At 38.5% G+C, this 17,150-nt stretch overlaps 1 protein-coding gene across 6 annotated transcripts in view; it reads right to left on the bottom strand.

Moving 5' to 3' along the window:
• The window catches only part of PARD3B (par-3 family cell polarity regulator beta), a 926,479-nt gene that overhangs the window by 523,292 nt on the left and 386,037 nt on the right, over positions 1-17,150 (bottom strand). For all 6 annotated transcript variants that reach the window (XM_069983415.1, XM_069983416.1, XM_069983417.1 and 3 more), the window contains one exon: positions 14,084-14,128. In XM_069983415.1, coding sequence (XP_069839516.1) covers positions 14,084-14,128 — 45 coding nt within the window. The remainder of the gene's footprint in view (positions 1-14,083; positions 14,129-17,150) is intronic.

The raw sequence follows: 17,150 nt of genomic DNA, 5'->3' as shown, positions 1-17,150 counted from the left end.
CTCTGCCACATGAGGTTGTCATGGCCGATTCATTAAATAAGTTCAAGGGAGGACTTGATACTTTTCTTGAACAATATAATATAACAAGTTATGGGCATTAGATTTCTGGTGATACGTTGATCCGGGGATTGTTCTGGTTGCCATTGCAGTCGGGGGGGGGGGGGGGGGGGAGGGGGGGGAGTTTCTCCATGTGGTGGGGCGGTTGTCTTCTGCCCCGTGGGGGTTTTTCGCCTTCCTGGATCGACACAGTGGGATTCTCCTAGGTTGAACCTGATGGACTCTTGTCTTCTTTCAACCTTGTTTACTATGTTACTATGTTACTATGTTACTATGACACTCTGTCCAGATCACTATTTGCAAATGTTTTTAATTTTAGTAAACAGGAATTAAAAACAAAAATAAAAAATTGTAGGTATAGATATGGATATTCGTTCAAGCCACAGCATGTATCACCCCTGGCATTCTTCCTCATTGATTTAAACTGAGAGAAGAGCGGTTTACAAAAATGTACGTTTAGATCCTTTTTAAGTTAATATATATATATATATATATATATATATATATATATATATATATATATATATACTTAAAGTCTATAAAATCCGTGACAATGCTGTCATGTAAGCTACAGTTTTTCATAAGGAATCCTCATCAACCCATGAAATATATAAACAATTGACCTAATGCTGAAAGGGCGACAGAGAGGTCATATTCTTAATATAGATCCAGTGGAGATCACATATTGATTTGTTTACTAGGTCACATGAATACCGAATGACAGATTTTTCCAGATCATTCCAGACAGGTGTTTGGAGAGAAATTAAACTTAGAGAAGAGAAGGAAAAGGAAAGACGCTTTCTTTCCTCCATTTTGCTAATTAATATGTCAGAGCTCATAAAGAAGAAAGTCGTCAGCTTTTCTTGGGCACTGCATCATTTTAAAAGAGCAATGTCAGCAGAGTCTCGGCAGACAGTCAATACATATTAAAAAGAGTTCCAAGCGCTAAATCAAAATGAAATGCGAAAAGGGGAAAGGATAGGAAAGAAGATGGCTAATAAATAATAACACCAGGAACAAAAGCAACTGAGTTTTATTATAATATTACTGAGAGCTTTCTTATAGAGAAGGAACATAGAGGTGGCAAGAATATGTATTACAATATAAAATATATATATTTTATATGGGTTTAATTTTCCATATATATGCATTACAGTAGAAGTCCATGAAGTGGCATTGAATAAATTGTGGCACTTGGAAACACTGAATGCAGTATACTTTAATGGGGCACTCAGTAGGGTAAGCATAAACCCCTAAAAACACAGTTTTAGAAAGAAATGTAGACCACCGCCAATGGATTGAGCCACTAAACAATCTAAAAAAAACACTGATGCCATATATACCTTCTTAGATCATTATACAAGATCACATTTACACATTGCACATTTGTAGTTTGGACAATATATGCAAATGGACTTGTGAGGGGTAAAGTAACTCCTTTAAATAGAATTATCCATTTTAACTGGAAGTGTTTTAATTGTTATGCAACTCTTTGGGGGATGGTTGCACTATGGTTCCTGTCAAGGCGGGGGAGCTAAATTTTGTGCCGAAAGCACAAGGGCCCTGTCATTTTTTGCATGTAGTTTGTACATATACTATGCCCCCTGCTGGACTCTTCAGGTACAGACACCCAGGTTGTGACGTCATGGTTTTTTTTTTTAGAGACATTGAAGCCTGTCTGATCTACTAAATTGCGTGTATATTAAGAATTTGTTTATGAAATAACATATAAAAAAATAGATTTTGGCTGGAGTCGTACATTAATAGGTCGTCCAGGACTGTGTCATTTATATAGCTTAGTACTATATGTAGTTATAATCTAGGCCTATGCTCTGTCTCATTCTAAAATATTTTCATCGATATCATATGCTTCCCTAGTAAACATGTTCAAGAGGGACAGGTATGTCTCTTTTTAACCTTATCGTCTACAGTATGTTCTTATGTAGAGGGCTTCACATTTTCATGCTGCCTAAACTACAAGTCATCACAGCGGCCCCTGTTGGATTCAGCCTGCCTGTCAACCTTGATTGACAGATCTCTGCCTGTACTCAAGCATGGAAAGGCGTATCAATCACGAATGGCAATGATTAATGGTTCTGGTAGCAAGTGATAACAGGTTTCCTTTAAACTGTTGTACTGCCAAGCAATACACAAGTGTCATGTATATACAACATATTTTGCATGACATAAATCAAACTTTGGTGCTAAATAGGCAGCTTATGATTTACATATGTAAAGAAGAAAAAACACTACTTTAGATTAATTCCAAACAATAGAGCTACATAATGTGTAAGTTTTAACTTGACTTTCTGCAGTGTGGTACTGTACTGCAGTGTAACGACAAAACAAAAGCTATAGAAAGAGTCACGCTAACACTATGTGCCACAGTTTTGTAACATGTTGTGTTAAAGCTACTCTGTACCCACAACCTTCTCCCTCTTACTGCTTGTACCTTCTTATAGCGGCTTTAATCCAAGATCTGTCCTGTGGGCCGTTCGGCAGTTTTTGTCCTAAAAAACAACTTTTAAACTTGTAGCCCTCCGTTCCTCCTCCCCACCCTCTTCACCATTAGGAATGCCCCTGGGCAGATTTTTTTCTATTCATGACCTGTATAAATACCACATATGGGCCTTAATGATCCAGCACCTGTGCAGTGTTCAGACAGGTGAAAAATCCTGTGTGGGGCATTCCTAATGATGAAGAGGGCAAGGAGGAGGGACGGAGAGGCAATGCAAGACTAATGCACAGACACTATAGGCCACACCAATTTGACACAGGGCTGCAAATTTAAAAGTTGTTTTTCAGGACCCAGGACAGATCTTGGATTATAAGCAGCTATCTGAAGGTACAAACGGTTTGTGGGGGGAGCAGACTTTGCGAGTTGCTTTAAGCTAACCATTGCTACATCTGTAACTTGATAAATTCTTGCACCATATGTATTTTGCACCAAGCTTTACATGAGGTTTCCTCCAGCATTCATGCTTGATAATAAATTCAGAATTCTTTTGTGTGCTGTAACCAGAACACAGTGTATTATGGGAACTGATAACAGTAACAGCCGAGTTGTTAGATCACACCTGACATTCAAATGGAAGTGTGGTCTGTTTCCAAGGGAAACCACAATTACCCCAATTTAATGTAAATGCATGGAGGGAACAAAATGAAATGACTAATGATTGGTAAAAAAAAAGAGTAAAGCCAGTCATGTAGACATTCACTCATTTTACATGTTTCAAGCTTATCAATTCCAACAATAACTTCTTGGGAAGTGTTTCTACTTTTTCCCAGAAACAAAACAAAGCTTTGTGCGAAAAGTGACTTAGGGTATAAACCCACACACCGTATATGCAGCGTATTTACTGCTGCGATACGCAGCAAACACGCAGCAAACACGCAGCAAATACGCAGCAGATGAGATCTAAATAACTGAACACAGCATCAAATCTTCACCATCACATCTGCTGCGTATTTGCTGCGTATTTGCTGCGTTTACGGTGTGTGGGTTTATACCCTAATAGAATAAATAGTACTTTTGATCAGTCTGAGAGTTCAGTCCGAAACCAATCAGAACAAGCCAGAAGTGTGCGCCTAATGTGTTCACTCCTGATTCTGTGTCACATACCTGGACAGACACTCCAATGTAAGTCATAGACACAGAGTGGGGAGAGAAACGTGGAACAGCACAATCATCTCTCTGCTCATTTTACTGGTCTAATGAACACTCATACCTTGACCGAGGAAAACTTTTAACATGTCCCTAAAAAAAAAAAAAAAAATAACTTGCCGCATGTGCTTAAATTACAGACAAAAAAACAAGAAGTGCAACAGCAACCTACAGGTGCAAGGGCTTAGCGTACCCCCCCCCCCAGCGTACACTCGATAAAAACCTCGCTTTATAGATAGTAAAAATTAGGATCTTAGCAAACCATTGCATCACACAGTGTACTATGCCACCACATTAAGGTTTCCTCAGAGACATGGTTCTACTCCTAGCACTGTTCTATGTGGGTGTGTGGCTACCTCCTGTTGGTTTGCATTCCACCCATGTCCTTTTCTATGCATGTCCTTTAAACAGAGATTAGTTGAATCCTATCTGCCCAGTTTGTAGGCTTACTTAGGGCAGGAGCTAAATTCCCACATTGCTAGTGTGGGAATGCTAGAGTAGGACCATGTCTTCAAGGACAGTTAAACATGGTAACATGGTACACTCTGTTTGATCAAATGGTTTGTTAAGAGCCTCGTTTTTTTAAAATATCTATAGAGCTGGGTTTTATTGTGTCTACGCCGGGGTGTGTGTGTGTGTGTGTGTGTGTGGGGGGGGGTGATAGGGGGGAAACCTGGCACCTGACAGTCACTGTTGCACTTTTTGTTCTTTGTATGTCCCTATGACATGTCAATAGTTTTAATAGCGACAGGTGCACTTTAACCTCTTTAGGACGGAGCCAATTTTTGTTTTTGCGTAGCACTTGCATTTTTTGCGTCACTAATTGTACTTTGCAATGGCAGACTTAATTTTTGCATAAAATATGCAGCAAAACCAGAAAAAATTATATGCGCAGTGAAATTGAAAACAAAAACGCAATTCTTTTTTTGGGGTTTTTTTTTTCATTCTTATGCCATTTGTCCTATGGAAAATCTGACATGTTATATATGTTCCTCAAGTTGGTACTATTAAAACGATATGCAACTTGCATAACTTTTATATTATTTGATGGCTTTTAAAAAAATAAAACCTTCTAGCGGAAAAAAAAAAGTTCCTTATAATTGCTCTATTACCAGGCTTATAACACTTTTATCCTTTGGTCTGTGGGGCTGATTGAGGTTTCAATTTTGTGCCATAATGTGTTCTTTCTATCGGTACCTTGATTGCGCATATGCAACTTTTTGATCGCATTTCATTTGATGCGACCAAAAATGCACAATTTTTGCACTTTGGCAGATGTTTGCGCTTATGCGGTTTACCTAGCGAGATCAGGAATGTGATAAATTAATAGTTTGCGCAATTACGCACGCGGCAATACCAAACATGTTCATTTATTTTTTTTTTTTTATTTATAAAATGGGAAAAGGGGGGTGATTCAGACTTTTAATAGGGGAGTGTTTTTTTTTATTAAAAACTGGGGGACTTCTAATACAATTACACTGATCTCTCATAGAGATCAGTGTAGCTGTATAACACAGCACCGATCCATGAGATCGGTGCTCTATTGCCATGGTCTGCTGCAGACCATTGCAATAGAATACAGAACTGGGATCAGCGTCATTCCGACGCTGAGGCCCGGCACGGCAAGACCAAGGGATTCCCCCTCCGCGATCTCATCGCGGGGGGGGGGGGATCCCGCCACTAGACACCAGGGATGGGCTGCAAATAAGACTGTTAGATGCAGCTGTCATTTTTGACAGCTGCATCTAGCGGACTTAATTAGTGGGAGCAGTGATCGGCCCGCTTCCTCTAATAGCTGCAGTCTCGTGCTGCAGATAGCAGTCGGGATCGCGGCAGTTCAGAGCAGGGTCGCGGCGCGGACGCCCTCTGAACTCCTCTTGCAAACATATGTCCTTAACAGGTTAAAGTGTCACTGTTGTTTAAATGTTTTTGCAGAAATCAATAGTACAGGCGGTTTTAAGAAACTTTGTAATTGGATTTATTAGCCGAAAAATGCATTTTTATCATGAAAAAGCAGTTTGAAGTTCTCCCCCCTGTCTTCATTGTTCTCTATGGAGAGGGGAGGGGTGGAGGGAGATGAGGCACCAAAACAGGACAACAAAGAGTTAATTACAGCTACATCACCAGGCTATCTCCTCTGAGGTTAGCACCGACCTCTCTTACCTCTGAATAGGCTGAATAGGCTTTTACACAGGTCCCGCTGTGTAATCCTTTGTTCTCTGCTCTCTGCTGCCCACTAATCTCCCTCCTTCCTCCCCCCTCTTCATAGAACAGACAGGGCCCGATTTAAAAGAGTCGAGATTTCCTAATAATAAGCAGTGGATGAGAGAGAGAGAGGAGGGAGGGGGGGGGACCTGGGGAAAGTATTTTTGAATGCAGATCACAGCATATTTTCCTAATAAACCCAATTACAAAGTTTCTTAAAATCGCCTGGACTATTGATTTCTGAAAGAAAAAAAAAAAATGAAACGACAGTGACACTTTTACATTAAAGGCTGCAACTGTAAATTTCAACCACCATTGATTATATGAATAGCCATGCACTTATGCAAATTGCAAAAGATATTGCTTCCAAATTTTGTTTTGTTGTTTTGGATTCTTTTGTTTTCTTTTATTGTTTCTTGCTAGATCTGTCACACTTTAAATGTATATTTCTAGAGTCACTGGCCAAGAGTAAAATGGGTCAAAAGTATAGATGGTCGTCCATCGGTCAGTGGTTTCAAATGTCACATCTAGTTAAGTTAGTTCACTTTAAATACTTTCTCCTTCCAGGAATGAGAAGGCAGAAAATAATGCATCCATCAATCAACAATTAGAGGCTGTTTTTGTAGTATTGTGTTTCATAAAGAGAAAGGAGAAGAAAAAAATTGTACAATCTGACTTGGGTTTTATAATGGTGTGTCTATGGTTCCTTCCTTTCTGTAGGAGATTTCTAGACATTTCTAGATTTCTTGACCACATCTTTAAAATCAGATATCTCAAATAATTTCTGCAGAATTCATTTTGATCTTACAGCTAAGAGATGTTTCTTAGATACACTTATCAACTGTAGCATTATTTCATCATGCTTCCCTTGTAACCAATTCTCGCGTTTCACAATTAAATACATATGTACTGTAAAGGTCACCATCGCTGACAAATAGCTGAAAATGTGCCATATTAAGTCTAAATAGAGCCTATTTTCCCATAAATTGGCAGAAAAACATATGTCTATAATTTATTTCGCTCAGAGAATATGTCTTCCTTCATATTTGTATGTATGTCACAGTGGGGGTTGCCATTAACCTCTCAAGGCTTCATTAGCTATATGAATTCTGATGCAAAGCGAAAATCTGTCAAGATTTTGTTGAGTTCCAAAAAAGATTATTCTACAATAATGCAGTGATGAACAGGTTACACAGAGCCTCTTGGCTTGGTTTCAAATTTATAGTATATGATGGTACTTTACAGGAATGTCATTGGAATAGCAATTTCCTAAAAATGGCCTATCCATCTGTGTTTCCCTTCTGCTCTTGGACAATTTTATTTCTTTGATATAAAATGGAGCTTTGATACTACTTTTCTCAGGTCTCTCTTACCATGTATTTAGTATATAATGCTATTTAAAACCATGAAGTTATGAAGATATTCAACACTGTACTTGTGCAGTGATCATCTTTTATGGCTTTGTGATAGACAAGTTAAGTTATAAAACCTGTCAGGTTATGATATAAAAACTAAATTGTACACAATAAGAGCTTACAAGCGCTATCTAGCCTTGTAAGCCTTGTAATGAATGGCCTACCATTGGAATATGCCCCCAACAGTAGATCAATGGAGGTCCAACTCGTAGCACCCCTGTTGATTTATTGTTTTAAGGTGCCATTTTGCTCATGCGAGAACGGCAGATTTTTCAATGCCCCCCCCCCCCCCAGATAATTTGATAGAATGATAGAAACCCAAAGAAACAACAAAACATTTTAGATTAGGCACAAAAGGGGTTGCCCCACCAATAAACATATGTACACACGGGGAGATTTATCAAACATGGTGTAAAGTGAAATTGACTCCACCAGATTCCATCTTTCATTCCTCACAGACTCTTTGGAAAATGAAAAGTGGAATCTGATTGGTTGCTAGGGGCAACTGAGCCAGTTTCACTTTACACCATGTTTGATAAATCTCCCCTACAGTGTCACTCTCTTCACAGCCTCTTCTGTTCATTGTACACCAAAGAAATAACTTTCTGCTCTGCTCACTTGAAAACAGCTTTTAAAAGTCTTTTTGGGCGTTTTGTATGAGAATTATTTATCATTTAATATTGAAATACTTACGGCCGTGACTAACTATTCCATGAACAATGGAGCACCGGACCGACCGAAAAAGCCATGTACTGAAAAACCCCTTGAAAGCAAATGTACTATCATAGATACTCATTTTCTTCCCTGCACTACAGATTCTACATGAGCAATTATGCTAACTTGCTTTAGAGATATCTGCCCTCTGTTTTTCTAAAGCGGATATGGCTGCATATGTTCACTCATTTCATATGTAACTGTAATTTTGAAATTTAATAATTTTAAGTAAAGAAAAATATTAGCAACACTATTTATTGTTTTAGGATTAAGAAAAGTCAGGTGGCATCCAGAAAAATGTTGTCCCTCAACTGTAATGACCCTGTGGAAAGTGGATGAAAGAGCCTGTGTAGTTATGATTGACAGTCTAAATGGTCTATGGGTTACTTCTGTGTAGGTCAAAATTTCAGGAATGCCGTTTGGCAGAAAGAAAAATAATTACCGGTATGAAGTGAGTATTACACAAACTACCACCATACAAAGAATGTGGCTGGAGAGCTTGTGATTGTGTCGCATGCAATTCGAGTCAACAACTTCATAACAAAATGAAATAACTGAAAACAATAACAGTGCCAGCCAATTGGAAAGAGAAATAAAATGCAAGCAAAAGTTAAATAAACTGGGCAACTGAATCTGTTGCATTACCATAAACATTATAAATGAGAGCCAAACAGAAGAAAAATATTGTAAATCATATACTCTACTACTGTAGATGTGAGGGCAAATAAACTACACAATAACAGGCAGTTTATACCACATACAGTACATTGGAATACCGTCACATGCTATATAAAATTATACTACAGCATACCTATATGGTTTAATGGACCAGATATGGTCTACTAGTGAGACTAAAAGGTATTGTCTTCCAAACTTTTGTGTCCTACAAAGCAAAGGTATACTTGTGTAAAACAGACCAAATCTAGTCAGAAGCAGACTAGCCTTGGTCCACTGAATTATTCTGATCTTATCAAAAACACAGTAAGCTAACCAAAGAGAATTACCCTGAGGGCCCTTCATATTACTGCTGGTCAGCCGTCTGCTTCAAGCTGGCATAATCCTGGTGGGCGCATGCGGTGTTGCTGACAAAGGCTGCGTGCACTGACTTGCCAGTTTGTACCTGTGCTGCCGATTTCTTTTGGTCATGTGATCCTAAAAATGCCAATTGCGCATGTGCTATAGACTGGAAGATTGCCCCACATGTGCTGAGGGTCCGAAAAAATGTGTGTGTGCCCCTTCTACGGCCTATGGCCCATACACGATCAGCGTTATCAGGAGCATGCGGCCTAAAGAAATGAGCAGCTCAGGCACAAACTGGCAAGTCTGCACGTGTGGCTTTTGCCAGCATGGAGCAGGAGGCCAGCCAGCAGTAAATATGAAGTAAAAAGAGGGAAGAGGAATTAGCAGTGAGGCGTGTCGGAGTGCAGCACAAACACAAGCCACTACTCTTTTTTTGACACCTAATTACAGTGGGTTTGACAAGACTGTACAAAATCTACTGCACAGACAGATTTATTACAGGTTTTACAGAAGGGGCCAGAAACCTACACCATACTGTCATAACCTTGGGTCCGGTCCGGTCACTGGCAGATTCCCTTTAAAGGGGTCATTAAGGGACAGTTTGTACTTTAACACGGTTGGGGGGTATGTTAAAAAAAAAAAAAAGAACAGTAAGACAAAATCCAAAAAACGTACTGTGGGAGCGGTATTGTCCTTGTGATAAGATGAACAAAAACGAAAAAAAAAAACTTTTTAAAAAAAAAAACAACTACCTACAATTTCGTGAGTGGGTGTCAGGAACTCTCCCCTCCGCTAAGTAAGTACAAACTATGATACACTGCCACACTGATTTATGAGTAAGGTTGGACTAAAATATGAGTTCGCTCCCCATTTTTTCTGTTTTTTATTTTTGATTAAAAAAAACAAAACAGAAACAAGTCATATCCACAAACTCTTATCCCCTGTAGCTGACTAACCATTGGCTCCCAGCCCCCATTTGTCATTGAAGTTTTCTGGTTCCTCTGATGACTCATCTCAGCAGAATCTGCCTGCTTAGCCAACCAATGTGGTGTCCTGCCTCAGCCAGTGATGGAAGGGGCAGAAACCAGGTGGTGTTGTTGTGGGAACAGCGGCTGTGGGTATTAGGGTAGGTGAGCATGACTTATTGAAAATTTTGAACATGCCCCAAGAAGAAAAAAAAAATGTTTCCAGGCCTTTACTTCATAAGAAAGTCATTGGCTCATTTGCCCACCAGACGATGCTTTGGTGAGTCTGTCTGACCCCAGTTGCAGGGTTTTATTGGAACAGCAAGCTGCATGCCATATACTAAATGCATGCACTTTGCAATTATATTCTGGTATGAGAATGTACACAGCATTGTACCCAAAGTACTGTCCTAAATTTCTCCTCTTAATAGCATGACCCTTACTGTTTCTCTGATCTTTCTATTTGACAATCCATATTCTGTCACTATCCATAATATGGAGCTTTGCACAGATGTCCGAGCCGAATGTGTAGGACTGTAAAGAACAAGAAGACAGCATAACCAAGTTCAAAGACAGTTCTCCTGTTACAGTGACAGGCATGTCCTACCTCTGCCCACATTCTTTTGCATGCATATTTCAGTACTGAGATTCTCAACAGGCACCAGCTGCTACTACCTTGTATATTACCACTGTACTAAGCATTCACTTTAGTCCCATAAAAAGGAATATGGTCAACTACAGCTGTCGGCAGACATCAACACCTACAGCCATGATATTGAAGTCTAATTGCAAGTGTTGTTTGTAAGTAAAAGGGAAAAAAAAATTAAAAAGTAAAAGACGATTATTGTAAAAATATTGTAAAAACATTTATGACATTCAAAAACAAAGGGGGAAATATATCACAGGGTATAAAATATATAGTGGTGTACATTGCCCATAGCAACCAATCACAGCTCAGCTTTCAGCTCTGGTAAAATGAAAGCTGAGCTATGATTGGTTGCTGGGGACAGTCTACACCAATGTATATTTTACACACTTTCATAAATCTGGGGCAAAATACTTTTTCTATGTGCTGCTGAGGAACTATGTGGACATGTACAGAATAGAGAAACACTTGAGGTCAGTCATTAGCAGCGGGTGTCATCTGCTGATGGCAGCCGGCGTGCATGTATGGAGCGGGCTCAGCTCACAACCCCCAATGCATATATCTGTAAGGCCGTTCTGTGCGGGTTAAAGAAAATTAAATTTGTAACACAAGAGATCTGTCATAACTGTCAGGAATCTATTAAAAATAAAAGCCAGGACAAGTGTGGACGGCTAGGCCATTGGGCCTCATAATCTGTTTAGTATGGAACTATTTCAACTCTAGGACAGCCATGATTCTCCATCAGCTTCTTTGACAGTCATTTTTATATTTCCTACGGGCAAGTGCTCTTTTTCAGATGGGGGTTTGCAGAACGCAAAGCCTCCTCCTGTACTTACAGATCAAACTAATCATTTGAAATGATACATTTTAGTTAATTTAAAAGCCAAAGTCAGAGTGTGGGTGTTCAGACCCACAAAGATTACTAAAGCAGGAAGAAGCACAAGACTCAGTGCTTTAATTCCTAGCTTGATGCTCTAACTTACTGCATGAGGCAAGGTCTAACGTAAGTCAATGGGTCACATAGAGCAAAGAGCCAGAGTGAAGTGCACAGCTGTGCACTTCTCCCAGCTCTATATAACAATCAGGGGGAGGGTCCCCGATCAATCAAATGCTTCAACGTGTCTGTGTGACATAGTCAAAGTTTTAGTTTTTTGTGTGTGTGAGATTAGTGCTTTAATATATGAGAAGTCTACAAGAGTGTATATCATACAGCAAACACCACAAGATGGTCCTTAGATGTTACCACAAATATACCATATCAGCAGTGTTGTTGATGCAAGTTTTTGGAATGGTGACAATTACGAACAATTATGAACAAGAAGGCGTCAGAGACAGCAGCTTGTTGCCTCCGTTAGATGATTATTGTCTATCACATTGCAGCAATTTAATGTGCAGCTCCTTGACCCTGTATGTGTAGCCTAGGTGTAACTACTACCTTTGGACTCATTATATTTATACCCGTGACCCCCAGCAGAGGAGCTCTCCTCATCCAGAGCTGAGGCTATGTTACAAATAATCTTGTGCCCTTGCATTCTGACAATGTAAGCCAGTGTTGTTCCAATACGCAATATGGCAAACAGGAGCGGGTTTTGAAATTACTAAGACTTTGAAATTACTAAGGTTTTGAGAAAAAATAAAATGTCATTCCTGAGACCCTGTCATTAATTGTGAAAAGTCATTGTAAATGTCTACTATCACAAAAAAATTCTTATGTCTGATTATAAACCTTCCGAGGAACAAAAAAAAAAGGGCATTTTTCCCAGCTTCTATTAGAAAGCCTGCTCTACTGAACACACAGTAAAATATATTTCCCCTTGGTGAAGCTGGAATAAAAATTAGTCTGCAGGAAAGCAAGTTACTTCCAAAGAGCCTATTTAAAAAAAAAGTTAATGCAGTTTGCGAAGTGCAGAAGAAATATAATAGTGTATTTATTTGCTATGCAGTGTTTTATTAAAATGCTATTCTTTTATTGTGTAATTTATTATGTTATTATTAGTACTTTCATACTTTTTGAGCAGTGTGCTCATTTTTAATGTACTCATTCTAACGGATTTTCACTGCCAGATATGAATTTAAACGTGACAGACCATAATAATAAATGTATTTGTGAATTCCTTTCCTTAGTTTTCTTGTACCGGGAGAATATAAAGCTGACATAAGTGTGATATGTGCATACTATATGGGCCAACGTAACTATATTTTAATTAACCTAAGGTAATTACATTGAGAAATGAAGCAGTGAATTGTAGTTATTATCCTTGTCTCCAATGCTGCATCCTGTTACTTCTTGGATCATTACATACAGGATAATATGTTGCATATCGCCTTACTTCTTGAGCAGTAGTGGCCATTGTCACATTATTATTTTGTAGAATTTTATAGAGTTTATAGAATACAGCCAGTAGAGTCTAAGCATGGAACACTTAAAAATTACCTTAAAAAAACACTTAATTATTTACAACTTTTATTCAGTCTTCCATTGGTGTGTGTTTCTCTATAAATCTCTGTAAGTAGTACAATAGTGCCACACCCTATGCAGAGGGGCAGCCTCCATATTCTTTAGCGGCATGGTAAGAGGAAAAGATGCACCAAATGGCCTTTGAATAAAGATAAATTAGAGATGACTGAATCTAAATAAAGCGTTTCATTTGATCTGCACTTCGTTCATGAAGCCGCCAGTGCTGCTCCGCTTCCTGACACTCCTCCCAGGATTCTGGGAAAAGCTGAGTCCAATTCTGGGAAACTTTCCCAGTTTCCAAGGATTGAATCCAGCTTTTCCCTGGGACCCGGGGCGGAGCAGGATGGAGCAGAGCAGCGCTGAAACGCCGGCGGCTTCATCAGTGGAGCGCAGATCAAACAAAGCACTTTTCTTCGTTTAGATGACTGATTCGCTCAACTCTAGATAAAATCCTTGGAGCCCTATTACACCAACAGATTATCTGACAGATTTTTTAAAGCCAAAGCCAGGAATGGATTTGAAAACAGGGGAAATCTCAGTCTTTCTTACCTGTTCTCTGTCTATAATCCATTCCTGACTTTGGTTTAAAAAAAATCTGTCAGATAATCTATTGGTGTAATAGGGCCGTAAGTAAAAAATGACACACTGTGTAATATCTGCTATAAGAATCTATCAGGTGGTTAGGTTGCCACAATCTGCTGATAGATTTACTTTAATAACCTCATATTGATAGTATGCCAATACATGTGCTCGTATTTCTCTGCATAGCACTCAGAAGTTTCTGTTGGTCATATAAGAGAAGCATAAAACTGAATTATATTCCAACAACAACAAATGTGTGTATATGTGTGTGTGTGTATATATATATATATATATATATATATATATATATATATATATATATATGTATAGTCCAAACAGACAACTGAACCTCCTTACCTTCCTTGTGACCATTCATTGAGGCAACATTGCTTTCATCAGCCACTGTAACAAGAAATAACGTATAAACATTATTATTTTATTTCCCTCTCACACTATTTACCTATCTAATGTTCAAGACTTAACAGCATAAAAAGAGCATTTACTGTAAAATTGGTTATTATTAGCTATATACTTAAACCTCTATACACATGATATCTAGATCACAAGATGTGGAAAATCTGACTAGCTGAGGTTTTTTGGAATGCTGAGTGAAATGGTTTTTATGTTTTTGCAGTCTACCATTTGCTGGGAACAGGGAGATATTTTGCTGGGATGTCTGATGATTTTCACATAAATCATTGAAAGATCTTTGCAAGTTTATTTCATGAAAGGCTGCTGGATATTTCTGCAATTGCAGTGGCATTAAGCCATGTATAAGAGTTCTTCAAAGCATGAAAATAAGTCAGCCAAGGCATATCAATACGTCACAGCCACTGAACCATAATCCGCTGTCTTGAAAGTGGACAAGTCGTTGCTATTATTTATAGGTACAGCTAAAACTCTGACACTGGACTATGCATGGCTGTGTGGGGAAAACAATATACTGTAAATTCTCAAAAACTCAGCTTCAGCATGTCTGACCAAGAACTTTCATCGATTGTCTTCTGCTTAGACTCCTTCACCTTCCTACAATCCCAACGCTGTAACAAACCCAAGTTATCAGAGCTAAGAACTTTTCCTAAGATCAAAACTAAAGAAGTTTATGGAAGGATGATAAAATTATGTAAATGAACATAAGTGAAAATTAGGACCCGGATGAGGTCTCTAAACACAATGTGAATTCAGTTTTCTACAGATGAATTTCTACATAATGGTGCATGAGAATGAATCTAAGTTTATCTAGGCCTAAGCCTAAAAGTAAGCAGAAACTTCCTGTTCTGTCTGTGGTGATAAGCAGAACGCTGCGGGAAAGTAATCTGTACAACATTACAGACAGAGTCAACACCAGTAGATAGAAAAGATAACAGATGAGGCTTAGAACTAAGCCTTCCCCTGCCCAATGGAATTACCTATGCAAATGACACATAGAAGGCCTAGTAACCTTTGTTACTACTGTATGTCAATGGGACAGCTCCTGTCTATTGTTGCCTAAGTCCATGGGGCTTGCTAAAAAGCGTATATCAGGCCAGATGGTATATAACACAAAAAAACACACTTCAGTACCTGGTGCTAAACTGTAAAACAAAATCTAGACCATACTGTCTGCCTGTCTAACTTTGCACTGTGATTGTGCAGGGAAATGTGTTATGCAAAAACAACTGTGTAAAGAGACAGGTCTTGACTACTTCTAACCTCTAAGCTTTACAACTTTCATATTTTTAATTTTACAAGACTATAAAGCCTAAAGGTTATGGTAAAAAGAATTGTGCAAAGAAAAAGTAAGGCACTGTAGCTGTCCATAGCAGGCCCTTTAGAGGACCATAAGCTTGATTAGCCCATAGGGACTTCTACTCTACACTTTTCCCTTGCACCAATTTTGATGCATTTCCCTAACTGGAAAGGATTTTTTTTTAAGACGTTATCCATTTTATACTGCACATGTAATGAATAATGTGTCAAGATGGCTGAAAACTGGAAATGAGCGGAGTGTTTTGTGTCCAAGTCTCCTGATTTTAATACCAGCTACAAAGACAAGATTGTGTTTAGCTCGATAAGATATTATAATTTAATCTTCAACCACAGCAGATGGCACATTAAGAGTGGCATTCTAAAATTTCCAGACTGTTTGCTGGGATTTCTTGAATGTGCAGAACACATTTATCCCTCTGTCTTCCAAGACAAGTGACTGTATACCAACAATTACTGTCAAAGGGATATAGCATTGTGTTGCTATTTAGGCACATTTTGTGCTGGACACCTGCACATCAAAACGTTCAATTAGGATTTATTGAGAAATATTGTAGTTCACATGTTCTAAAGAACCTTTTGCCATAAGGATTGTTTTTGTCTCGCTATATTTTGACAGTTTTTAATTAAAATAACTTATTAAACCAATGACACATTTTATTACAATATATGCGCCTGCGGTCATATTTCAGTTTTTTTTTGTGTGTTGAAGGGGGTTATCCGGCAAAAATATTTATATTTTTAAACTGGTTTCAGGAGGTTTTATAGATTTGTAATTTGTAATTTACTCCTATTTTAAAGTCTTCCCATACTTATCAGCTGCTGTATGTCCTGCAGGAGATTGGTATTTTCTTTTCAGTCTGACACAGTGCTCTCTGCTGACACCTCTGTTCGAGACAGGAATTAGGGCAGTAGCAAATCCCCATAAAAAATCTCTCCTGCTCTGGACAGTTCCTGCATCACACAGGGGTGGCATCAGAGAGCACTGAGCCAAACTGAAAAGAAAACACCATTTCCTACAGAACATACAGCAGCTACTTAGTATGGGAAGACTTGAGATTTTTAATTACATTTTAATTTTAATAAATTTAAATTACAAATCTATATAACTTTATGAAAACAGCTGATTTGAAAGAAAAAGTATTTTCGCTGGAGTACTCCTTTAGGAGCTGTATCCATACCATAGGCGCCTAATGAACCCCACTGACTAAAATTGGTTTAGATTTTTATGTTACATTAATTTAATTTCATGAATTTTTTTTTCTTTTTTTCAAATAGCTGTGTTTACTGTGTGTGCAAAAATCTGACAAAGACATGATCCAAGACCTCAGAAATATTTGCAGGTTAAACAAGTGCCTTAATAGTAATTTTGTTAGAGGACTGCTCAACCTTGAGACCACAGAACTGGAGAAGGAGAAGCACTAGCTGCTATGGGAAATTCCTACTTCTCAGATAATAAGCATTGGTGAGTAGAATTTGATGAGGTTAGTCTGTTTCCTGTAAGTTAGGATTTGGAACAAAGGAAGAATTTACGTGTGACAGGAAGCACCTAAAAATTTCACGGTAAAATAAACCATTGCATAGTACAAGACAGCTGCTGACCTGGCTCCACTCAGTCTGCGAGGGTATTCTAATGCTCTTCATTTCTTATAAGAAAATTAAATCCAATATATATTCT

This window comes from Dendropsophus ebraccatus, chromosome 9, assembly GCF_027789765.1.
Source record: "Dendropsophus ebraccatus isolate aDenEbr1 chromosome 9, aDenEbr1.pat, whole genome shotgun sequence".
In the NCBI taxonomy this organism is placed as follows: domain Eukaryota; kingdom Metazoa; phylum Chordata; class Amphibia; order Anura; family Hylidae; genus Dendropsophus; species Dendropsophus ebraccatus.
This window is presented reverse-complemented; position numbering and strand designations above follow the sequence as displayed.